Source organism: Glycine soja, chromosome 17 (assembly GCF_004193775.1).
Source record: "Glycine soja cultivar W05 chromosome 17, ASM419377v2, whole genome shotgun sequence".
NCBI classification, from domain to species: Eukaryota; Viridiplantae; Streptophyta; class Magnoliopsida; order Fabales; family Fabaceae; genus Glycine; species Glycine soja.
In genome coordinates, this window is record NC_041018.1 from 10,677,444 (window position 1) to 10,690,356 (window position 12,913).

The 12,913-nt window shown below is 28.6% G+C and overlaps 1 protein-coding gene across 1 annotated transcript; it reads right to left on the minus strand.

The window, feature by feature from the left end:
- Positions 1–1,025: 1,025 nt before the first annotated feature.
- LOC114392067 (homeobox protein HD1-like) lies at positions 1,026–6,584 on the minus strand. Its single transcript, XM_028353100.1, has 6 exons — positions 6,131–6,584; positions 5,509–5,629; positions 2,542–2,732; positions 2,286–2,417; positions 1,430–1,566; positions 1,026–1,339 (listed from the first exon to the last, which is right to left on the minus strand). Exons 1-6 carry the CDS (start codon positions 6,410–6,412, stop codon positions 1,324–1,326), a joined length of 879 nt encoding a protein of 292 aa, XP_028208901.1. The 5' UTR covers positions 6,413–6,584; the 3' UTR covers positions 1,026–1,323.
- Positions 6,585–12,913: the final 6,329 nt, after the last annotated feature.

Consider the following 12,913-nt stretch of genomic DNA (forward strand, 5'->3'; position numbering starts at 1 on the left):
GATCCGGAATCACCACATTCCCCACCAATAATCATATGAAATAGCTAGACATGAACCATCTAATAATTTCTCTCCAAAGTGGCATCAACCTGTCAACCTACAAGCACTTGCTTGTTCACGGTTAATGGCTATTAATTGTCATTAATAATCATATTCATATATATTGAATAGTAGTTCTACTTTTTCTTTCACCTCATTTTCTCTCTCTCCTTTTTATGTTTCATCTCATCATCTGTTATATTTCTCACTTTTTTCTCTTTTAGTTTTTTTTTTTTTTTTTATATCTCTGTTCTTTTTACAGCATGCATCAAAAGATGGAGTCTTAATCGACCAGTAAAATATACACATCAAACATCAACCCTAGAATTAGGAACAAGTAGACCAAAGCAGCAGTGCCATAAACCTCAGAATCACATTCTGTTGTTTCCACCGACAAACCACAGTGGTAGGCTTAAGCCAACCAAAATTACTGCCATCAAATTGACCATATATATCCCATTAAACGAAACATAAGAAAACCGGTTACCATGCATAGTAATATATATTTATATTTTGGAATTTGGATCCACGTTATTATCTTTTGTCTTTCTATCTCTTATTCGTTTTACAATTTACATCTTGTATTCCATAAGATAGTTCTTTAACTTTTGTCACGAAAGAGGATCAAACTTACTTGGTAAAAGTAATCTGCATTTCTATCTTTTAAATCTATTTTTACTGTCACTTGACTAAAATTTTCCTGAATTTGAAAAAGAAGTTTCAAGGTTAAAAGCAGAACATTCCATCTTTAAATTCTCAAATATCATCTTTTTCACCCTGTATGATTCCTGTAATTCTTAGAAGTTTTATCATGCTTAATTGGTTGTCTCGGCCTTTATATATCTGATAAATATCTGTATCTCAATGTAACCGCTGAGCGGGGAAACCAAAACGCTTTGATTTCATTAGTCGATTCGTCCTTTAAAATTCCTTTGTTTGCATCCTCACAAATTATAGTTATCTCCTCCAAAGTATGAAGATGTTAGTACTTGTAGATGCAACTGATATAAAGCACAACACAAAATATACATAATAGTACATGCAAACATATCAAGTATAGGAAACACTTTCAGGCTTTCAGCTGCTAAAAATACTTCTTCAGCCAGTCAAATCATAGCAAACAAATTTACAAATAAAAAAACACTTGAAAGAAATGGAGGCGACCATGCACAACAAGAATAGTTTGTATCCGTTATGTATTCCATGAATTTACAACCATCACTATTGTAAGCCATCTTATGTTGTAGTGCATCACCTGTTATCTTCTGCACCAGACTGGAATCCTTAGTGGGCATACTCTCTGTCAGCAATTAGCATAAAGTAATTAAAAGTCTATATACATAAATGTTGCTATATCTGTTCCAACCAGGTAGGAACTAAATCTCTCTACCTCTTACGCTTGGACTTCAGAGAGTTAACCGATTGAGAGTTGCTGTGCCAGTTGCGTTTCCTTTGATTGATGAACCAATTATTGATTTGCTTCAGCTGCAACCCTGTCTCCTCCACAAGTTTTGCCTTGTCATCTTCCTGAAAGAATAACAATTTAGCGACAATCTAATTAAGCCAGAGGTACCATATCATCAAATGATCAGTGTGTCGCGAGCTAAAACCTAAAAGACACTATGATTTGGTTTGCACAATGTCAATAATATTAATGACCACCAATTATGAAGCATACGTACGTCACACTAATTATCAGGATCATAATAGAATGAATTCTTCACAGCATAATTTATCAATCGTTAACTTATGAGAAACAACTCTGCTTATGGTTTCATAGTCAGTCCCAAGCCCGACTAAAGGAGAAGGGTTGTATTAGGCCCTTGGCAACCACCATGTATAAAATTTGGTCAAGGTCAACATGTTGAACATGAATCACTCAAGACAGATTTTTACTAATTTTAGGTCATTACTTGAAAGTAACTCGTTGTATGGTTCAAGTACAATGTTAAATGAGTTAGAGGCTTAGAGCTACTCCATTGGCTAGCTGACCTCACTTAGTGTGATAAGGATTTTGCTGTTGTTACTATTGTTGTTAACTTATAATAAACATGTTTTTTTTGTGAATGTGTATGTAAGGTATGCAGCAGCAATAATAAACCTTAATAGTCTAGTTTTGGTTTCACCAAAACACACAAATAAATTATAAGATTGACGAAAGATAAAGGGACAGAAATAAGTTAATTGGCTTACACAATGATTTATGCTCAATAGCTCACGAAGAATATGGTTTACTCATTACTTACAGTTGGGTAGGGCCACTTAGCATGTTGCTGCCACCAGGCCTTTAAAACCGATGTTGTGTCACCTGGTAATTTCCCAGCTCTCCGCTTCCTTAATATTTCCTCCCTAACATCTTCAATTCTTGACTTAAAACCCTGCAGATATAAGATATTAAATCTGGTTTGTGATTCAAAGCCAAGGAAAACAGAAATTGTCAATGACTATGACACACTTGCACTAACAGCATGCACATTGATTATATTGACTTTTAAGAATGACCTGCTTGAGCTCAATCTTAAGCTCCTGACGAACTCTTTCCATCAGGGACCTTTCAGATTCTGTAGGAAGCAATGGACCAAATCCCATCATGTCATGCCCGTCAGCGCTAGACTGATCTAAAGAGCCATCCATCTGCAAATCATCTTCATCATCTGACATTGTTGCACCTGTTCCTTCTCCCAAACTGACTCCTGAGTCACATAGTGAATCAGATAGATTGAGTTTGAAAAAGTTTAGGGGAAAAAGGTGTTCCAATTTTTTGTTTTTAATAGCAAGATTTGAGCACATACATACTTGTATGATCATCATTAACTAGCCGTTGAATATTAAGGATTAAGTATTGATGTAACTAATCTCAATACTAAAGGTCAAGATGCTAGTTTTGTGGTAATAAACACTACACATTGCACGAACTCTTTAGAAGCTGCCTTAATATGACAAAAGATTATAACTCATTTTAAATAAGTATTGCTATGAAAAGTAGTAATACGGTCCCCTTCGTGGCTGTCTTTATTAGAAGTTGAAAATTAACTAATCAACTACAACAATTTCACCTCATCTTCTTTACTTCTATTTTTATAATGAAGATAGCGTAAAGAATGGTATGAAAATTACAATCATTGTTACAATTACAAGCGAGACAACTCGAGAAAGAGGTCTTCATTAACTTAGTTTCAAACTCCTCACACTAAGAAAGGGTCCAAAGAGGTTGTAAATACTCCTGCCAAACTATAAGTCAACTTTAAACCATTTATAACTCACGTCAATTTAAAGGCAATTTTTAAGACGAAATTAGCCTAATCTCTAATAGCCTTAAATGAGACTGAGACTTCCTCGTATCCCTAGTAGTGGAAGCGACAATGCTTGAAGATGTAAGTAGACTTTACCAGTGGGAAGATGGGGTCATTGAGGTTGCCTATCTATGGTACTAGTGACCTTATTATCAGTTATTATCTCAGACTTTTCCAGCTCTCACAAGAGTGAAGAGTCTCATGCTTCCTCCAACACTAGTCCCAATCAAATTAGTCTTCAAAGATTATTGAACAAGTGATGATGAAATTTCTTATTTCTTATAATAATAAAGTGTATCAAACTTTTTTCATAAATTAAAATTAATTTACATGCTTTAACTTTTTTTCAACTACCTTATTCAACTTTTTTTCAAATTATCTTATTCACAAAAAGTGATTTAATTTATTTTTCCTACTTATTTTCTTCACGGGTATTTATTAAAAAATTTACCAAATTAAACCTATATCAATTATAATTAATATTTCTTTGAGTCTCATTTATAAGACTTAATTAACTAATTTATCAAGATTAAAGAAAATAATTAAATTTAATTGATAAGAATAAATGTTTTAAATTTCTCTATATTGTTTTTCAAAACTACGACTAGTAATATTTCTTTCTCTCCCTAAAAGCAGGAAACTAGCAAAAACATTCCCAAAATTACATTAGGATCTTTAGTGCCACTATTAACAAATGAAGTAAAATGTTAAGTGTCCTATCATGTCATATTTATGTTGGCATGTCATGTGAGTTCACATCAATAAAGATTAAAATGAAACTTTTAAAGGTTAAAGTGATAATAATATTTTTTTAATTATTTCTTCTTGCATCCCAAAATGACAATGAATAAAATATATCTTTTATTTTATTTCTCTTCTTGCATTCATGTCAATAGGGACTAATATGAAACACTCTAATTTGAGTTTGATAATTCTAACACACACTATTGACTTCAGATTGTAAATTACTATATATTCAAATATGAAAATTAAATGTTTTTCTAGACCAAGATCTTAAAATTACCAAAATGCCCCCCATGACATCAAACTAATCTGAATTCCATTTTAAGCCAAAGTACAATTGCAAAAACAATACTTATTTTACACTTAGAATATGACTATAATATTAAAATAATTTTGATTTTTTTTTCTACAACTATCTAGATTTTTGTTTAGGATTACCAAAATACCCTGACCTTTTGATCATGAATACTAAAAATTGTCTTTGATTATTGTCCAAAATATTATCAATTGACAGTATAAGTTTAGTCACTATTTTGACTAGTATACTTTTAAACTTAACCCATTTTATTATAAAATGAACAATTTTAAAATCTTCACACTCCAATTTTATACTCACTTTATATTATTAATATGTTAGTATGAGTAGAAATAAACTTAAATTCTTTAAAAAAAAAAGAAGTATTGATATTGGTTAGAGTCTTATGAATAAAAGAATTGATTGAGAGACTCCACTGAATCTTGCCACTAACTTTGTATCTTTATCTATTTTGGTTTCTGAAATTAAATCATTATATATACAAGAGTTGTATTTTGGTGTTAACAAAAAATTTACAAACTAATTATAATTATATATATGATTCCAAGTTTTTAATACTAGAAAAATTATACAAATATAACGGTTCGATTTCGGAACAAAAAAAAAAAGAAAAAGAAAAGAGAGTTGGTTACGGCATCAGAGGTTGTTGTTGCCAATGGCATGGTGGGCGAGAGTACCACCCTCCACCAAACTAACCGACTCTTTATATTCCTATTTCTGTATAATTCTCTAGACAACTGGTAGTAACACAACCACTCTCATTCCTCTTAATATTAGCCTAAACCCACCCAGAAAACACATATCGGTTAATGCTAGTATTACACAGCATCTTTCCTTTTTCTCAAATCGCTTCCAACACAAGAAAGAAATAACCAAAGGAAACCGCACCACTTACCAGGAATAGCTTGCATGCCTAACGATTTTATTTGCTTTTAATTAATACACTAGTGATGATGCTATAAAGTTATGCCTTTCCCTTGTTCGCATAATAATTAAAGCCAACAAAAGAGTCAGAAAACAAATAAAAACTAAATTGAACAAAAAAATTCCTGAGACCATGTTGTGAATCATAATAAATATTTACTGCATAGAGAAGAAACCAACGAAAGAGAGTACCTGTCAGAGCTTGCAAGGTACTTTCAATATCACGGCAGGCCATCACAGCCTCCACGGCATGCACCCTCACATGTTGCTGAAGCTGCTCTTTGAACGTACATAACACAATCAAATATTGTGCCTGCAGTAATAATTAAATTGTCACAATAATCATAAAATTCACATCAATTCGTTAACTTTTATTTCATTATTGCATTTTGTTGGCATAAACAAATAAATTCTGAAGAATTGAAGCTAAAAATCAAAACGTACCGAGATAATTGGCAACATTCTAAGTAATAATATTTTTATAATATCACGTTTAATTCTTAGAGTATTTCTTAATTATATAAAATTAACTCATAAATTACTTTTTATACACGGTATTTTTAATAAAATTTTGGATAAGGAATTCAAATTCATGTTCTTGTAAAATGAGTTCGATGCTTGCAAACGGATAAATCTTTGTTTAAATATAAAAATAGTTTCTAAAATTTTAAAAAATTGATCAGTAAATATATATATAAACACGATTTGCTCATATATCTTTTTAAAACGAAATTAGAGTCTCAGTTATTATTTTTATAATTACAAATAGGAATATAAGGACAAAAAGGAGATGAGAGTGGGGAAAAAAATGTACCATGAAGTTGTCAAGTTCTTGTCGGTCATGGGGCGAGAGGGAATGGGAATGGTGTGAGGCATAAGAGCGGAGGAGATGGTGGGACTGCGATAACTGTCCGTCGATGAGCGGCAACTGATCGATAGGTGTCGCGACGCGGAGGCATGACACGTGTGCAGATAGAAGCTGTTCATAGAGTGGGTGGTTGGCTATCTCCGCCTTCACTTGACGGTGGTGGTCCCCGGCGGCGGATACTTCTCCGCTCATCATTCCCATTCCCATTCCCAGCCCTGCTTCTTGCATTTCTACCCACGCAAGCAAGGGGGGTGGTGAAGCAAAGCAGGGAAATTCAGATTTATTTAAGGGACTTCTCTATTGCAATGATTTTATTGTGAGAGGGTGAAGTAGGATGGAAGAGCTGACACTTGTATTCTCTCGTTTTCGGCATGTGTTTATAACCCCCTGAGATAGGAACAATGATTTTACATAGACGGAGACATGGGGAAGCTAAAGCACTGAAAATGATGTGTTTATTTTAGAGAGGAGAGAAGGGTAATTTGAGCTTGGGTAACTAATAACTAATCATGTTCTCACTCCCTATTTTTAAGGATAAATGATGTATTTGGTGTTAATTTTATCTTTCAATTTTAAAAATCGCCAATTTAGTTCATAAATGTAAATGTTGTCATAACTAATCTTTATTAAGTTCATTTCTTTTAATATTAATGGTGACGAAACCATGAATTTGTCGATGAAATATTCTCTTTTTTTTCTTTTTTATACCTCTTAATCTCTCCATTCATAGAAGGTAATTAACTCATTGTTAACCTTCACAACAATAGGAGAAAACTTGATCATTACTCCTTTTTGTGTTTTGCATTGCGAGTAGCGAAATACGACGATGTGTCTACGGTCGGTGTCAATGTTTTTTGGCCGCTGTGTGAAGATAAAAGACAATGATTCGTTGAAGACGAACAACAAATTTGTGTTGATACACGTTTATTAATCATGTGGACTATTTTGTCAGATAATTATATCTTATTGAGATCATTCTTATAATTACTTGCAAAAGTTATTTTTTTTCAACCAATTTCATTTGATTTTCATTTGTCAGACCATCTTCATCACAATCCGCCCTACCTAATCTTTGAAATTGAAATCAATGGAACATTCTTTCTATTCAATTGAATACAATACTACAAAACATTATTCATGGAGTCACAACACATTATGAGCATCTAACCACAACGGATAACATTTCATTTAACAAATACATAAAAAAACAGAACAAAAATAATACTTCTTAATTTTCACTTTAGAGACTAACAAAATAATATACATCATAAGGTCTTCCTTCCACTTCTCGTCATCACCAATATGAACCCATTCAAAGTAATTGCATGATCCATTATTTTGATTTTTTTATTAAAAAAGTTGCATATTATAAAACAAAAAAGCAAAAATCTGGAAGGTAACCAAAGACATTCATTCCAAAAATTCCAAAACTTTAGCAATGAACATGTTTTAAACAACTTCCCTAGATTCTTAGCTGTTTTGAAGTTTGAATCACAATCTTCGTCTTTTCACAATTACAATAAACAACATTACCACCATTGTCGTGTGAAGAAGAAGCATACTTGTATTCACCTTTCATTTTCTTCATATTTATAACTTTTGTTGAGTCTGACCTACCACCCATTCAATATGGTTTATGACATTTGCTTTGGGTACTGAACTTTAAATCGGAGAAGACGAAGGATGAAGGAGAATCAAAGTAGAAGCTTATTAAATGATAGGAAGAAGAAGAAACTTGTTTATATTTCCTACTCAAAGAGTTGTTACCTTCATTAACATTAAATGCAACAGTCAAAACATAATCTTTTTCTTTGACAATTTAGTCCAAAATACCATTTACTAACATAAAAAATTCCTTGCATGTGGAAAATTTCCTCTTTAGTAACAACATGTCACTGAAAAGAGATGATGTTGGCTTAATGATATGACTAATTTGTTGTAATATTTACATATTTATGGACTAAATTGATGTCAAGTACATTTTCTAGGGATCAAATAAATCATTTATCGTATTTTTATAATAAATTTTTAGTGAAAAGAAATATAAAATACAATGTCTTCTTTTATAAGACATAATTGATTAATTTATCAGAACTAGAAATAATAATAATTCAGTTCATATATTAATTTTGTATCGAATTTTTTTAAAAAAAGTATATATTTTTTAAAATTACTCCTAATATTAATGCAACATACTCTAATTATTTTCAAATTTTTTTATTAGTTTTAATACTTTTAATCTGTCACATTATTAATATATTTATTGATCTAATTTTTATTAACTATGCTTCTGAACAGTTAAATTAGGGTTTTAAAATATATTTTTTATAGTACAAGATAAAGTTAGACTTTTTAAAAGTTTAAAATACTAATATGTTTTATTTACAATTTATTGAATTAAAAAATAATTCATAATTAATATTGTTATTAAGAAAAGTAATTAATATAAAAGATATTTTAGATTAAATCTTATATAAAAAAAAAGAATAAGCCAAACTTCTAATTTAAATCTTACATAAAAGACTTGAAGGAGTATAAAATAAGATAAATCGTGTAAAAATCTATAAAAATAATTAAATATTTTATTCTCATAAAAAATGAAAAATAAATAATTAATTAAAATGCTATTAAAATATAAAAAAACATAAAATATCAACTTAATGTTCTTATATAAAAAAAGTCCCTTATATATTAGTGCTCTTTTTTTATGTTTCAGTCTTTTATGACTGTATTTTATAACAATTTTACACAATAAAAAGCTAACAAGTATTGAAACATTAAAATTACTCGTATATAGATTAAATGTACAATTTTTAAATTCAAAGACTAAAGTAAAATGAAAAGTTAACAGAAATATAGAAATTAATAATTAATTAAACTAAAATAAAGTTAAAACATTATTTTCTTTAAATTTTATTTTATCAAGATTTCGGAGCGAAAGTGAGGGAGAGCGACGAAGCAACAAATAAATTACTACCAAAGGGGACGCCTGGAAGCGAACTCGGGAAAAGGAGATGATAAAGCTGCGTCTGTGACATGAGGGTTTCTGTTTTTTTTCTTTCTTTCATTTATCTCTGTATTTTTTTTTAATACATCATAATCGAATATCATTATTACATATCATTAAATTTTATTCTTTATATTTTAAATTGTTTTTTCTTCAATTTAAAAACTTAAATTTTTTATTAAATAAATTCTATAAATTACTTTACATTTTTTATTTTTAATATTTTAATTTTTATTAGTTATTTTTAATATTATTATATAATTAAAAAAGATTAAAAAAATTGGTGCTTATTTAAGCACTTATTACTTGAGAAGTGTTTAATAAATACTAACTCCATCAACAAAATCTTACTAACATTGTGTTTGGCCGTGAAGAAGGAATTAATTTAAATGAAAGAGTAAAAAAATAAAAAAATATTTAAATTAAAGTTGATTGATAGATAAAAAAATAATAAGTGTGCATTACATATTTTCTTTTATATATATATATATATATATATATCTCCTTAAGTGAAAATAAGGAGATGTGGCCTCTAGGAGTTACAATTAGACATGGACAAAGAATATTGAACTACCAGATACTCACCCGAATCTACTTTGACTTTGATAGAAAAGGCCTCTTTTAACTATATATTGTTACAGTTGATTTTTTTAAATTTTTAAAAATATGAATTAGTTAGTTTAATAGTTAAATAATAATAGTAATAAAAATTAAATATCAGACTTAAAATACACATTTAATAAAAAAATATAATTTTTTCATAATTTTATATTTTAGTCTCTTTGTTATTTATTATTTATTTATATATTATTTAAATTAAAATATAATTAATACCTTGTTATAATTTTTATTTTATTTTTGAGAATTAAAGATATGTTCAATCAACTAAACTAAATTTTCTTTATATATAAAATTTATTTAAAAACATATAAGTGAATTAAAATTATAAAAATATATAAAATAAGATTAATAGTAGAGCACACAATATAAAAAATGTAACAATTAAAACTATAAATATAATTAAATTAATTGGTCAATAAATAAAAAATTTAAGAGTTTAAGGTTAATTAAAAAATTAGAATTATATTGATGAGGTTTCAGTTTTAAAAAAAGAATCGTTTATTGATGAGGTATTTTATTTATTTTGGATTCATCTAAAAACATTTTGAGGACCCCTTAACGGTTGTTTTTTGCTCATGCATGTATTTTGTGATATCCTAATATAGACTCTCTCAATCCTTAATTATAAAACTTTTTAAACTAATTTACATTTTTTAAAAAAATAATTAATTTAATTAATCACATTAAACTTATCAATTAGTAGTACTATCATTCTAGAATTAAAATATGTAAGGAAAAATAATTAATACATATAAAAATTAGAAAATTATTTTATAAAAAGCAATAAACAAAATTTTGAAAAGTTTTTGTAATTAGAAATAGACAAAGTATATGATTTTACCTAACGAGTAAAAATATATGATGTAGATTGTTAACAAAATATATAATTGAGCCAAAGTCAGTATGCTATAGTTTGTTTAGTTTATAGCTATTAGTTATCACTAACTATGAAGTCGGGAAGATTTAAATGCAGACGATTGTCGTTCAAAAGAAATTAATCAATAAACTTTAAAGATTAGGTTTAGCATTAAGCATCAATTTATGGGTGAGCTATGAATCTATTGAGGACAAACTTGATGACCACATAATTTATTGATAGTTAGTTGCACCAAAAATAAGAACAGAGGTTTAGCGCCACTTGAATATAAAAATATTTTTAAATTTCCGCACCCACCAATGCTTCCAGTTCCAACGAATTCGCTCTAACTTAATATATATATATATATATAAGGAAATCTTACCCATATGAGATGCACCAGTGCAAACCATTAATAAAAGAAGATAATGATATGAAGTTTGATATTTTTTTTTTTAGATAGTTGAGCTGTCAGTGTTTCATCTCACTTGCTGGTGGTGCTATGGTTTTCAACTTTTCATGATCTTCTATTTATTCAATTAACTAATTATTTTGGTACCTAATCTTCAATGCTCTTGTTATCAAATTAGTATTTTGAACTTTCGTACTGCCATTATCTTGAGGTGTATTTGGAAGGAAGGAAACCACGTTTTCTTTGCTTTTCTTCTCTTCTCTTTTTTCTAAAACAGAAAATACCTATTGTATATCATTTTTGTCTTATATATCTCACATTAATTATATCATATGATAAAAATAAGAATATACATAATGAAAAATGAGAAAAGACTAACCATAATTTAAAAAATATGTTATAAGATAAATTTTGTTAGTTTTCTATATATTTTTGTAAGCTGTAACCTAATATTGTGATTTAATTTATTACGCGATACTTAAAGTTCTTTAATATTGTGATTATTTGGTAATGAAATTTGCACACCTAATATTAATTATATGGGAAATATATTGGTTTAAATACTAAAAGCTCACGATAAAAGGTGTATAGGATTGATAAATAATGTAACTATGTTATTTTGTCGTTATAACTTTCAACAATAGCTCACTCTACCATTTGTCCCATTAATAACCTAGAAATTGATGCATGGGAATAGGCCGAGGAAGGTTTAGGCTAGCATATTGATTCTAAGAAATTGTGTAACACAGGCGATTCCTAGTTTATATATATATATATATATATATATATATATATATATATATATATATATATATATATATATATATATATATATATATATATATATATATCTTCAACAATTAAGCATTTCAATTAAGTGTTCTAATATCTTGAAGAATATTTTTTAAATTTCGTATCAGAATCGATTTTATAAGATTAGTCACCTGATTGTTAAATATTTTTGTTTCCCTTTAATAATTTTATGGATCCAAATTTTGGTAATTTTTGTTTATATTACGCATAAATTTTTGGATAATTGCTTTAAAAAATTGGAAAGGGGCATTTAATAATTATTAATAAATGATCTACATATTTTGAGGACTCAAAAGAATATATATATATATATATATATATATATATATATATATATATATATATAAATGACTAAAATAAAATAATAAGTGTCAGAAACAAAAAATTTGTTTTTATTAGAAATTGAACGTTAAATTTTTTTTATTAGTAGCTCAAAATAAAACTTACTAATTTATCCTGCAATCAAAACAAATTTAAACTTATTTTAATTTATAAAAAAAATGTTGGTATTTAATGCCTTTGAAAAAAAAGCAGATATGTTAATTCGTCGAGGTAAGCTAAAGTTTTCATGGGCTGATATATTGTTGGGGCAGTCCAATCCAATCCAAGTGGGCCACAAGTTCAGCAAGTGAAGACGAAGAAGCTGACCGGCCCCAAATCTAGAAACTAGAATCTTACTTGGTCCAAATTGTTGAGGAAGAGCCCAAAGCCGAAAGAGGTATTGGCAGCAAAATTTCAAAGTTAACAACATAAAGAGAAAGGCTTAACATGCAGATTAAAATATGAAATATTGTTCTAGACTGAAAATAAAATAAAAATATTTTCACCCATCTTGGTTACAAATATAGGAATTCCAAAGAAGGTAATAACGAGCGTGAACAGTGTTACCGACTCCAATTTTTTATGGTGTAAAATAAAACAACCTAACTTCTCTTTGTGCTGAGTGTCTTATCATATGTTATCAACACTGAAAAATTAACAATTACTCCCTCCGTTTCATTATACTAATTATCATCTTAA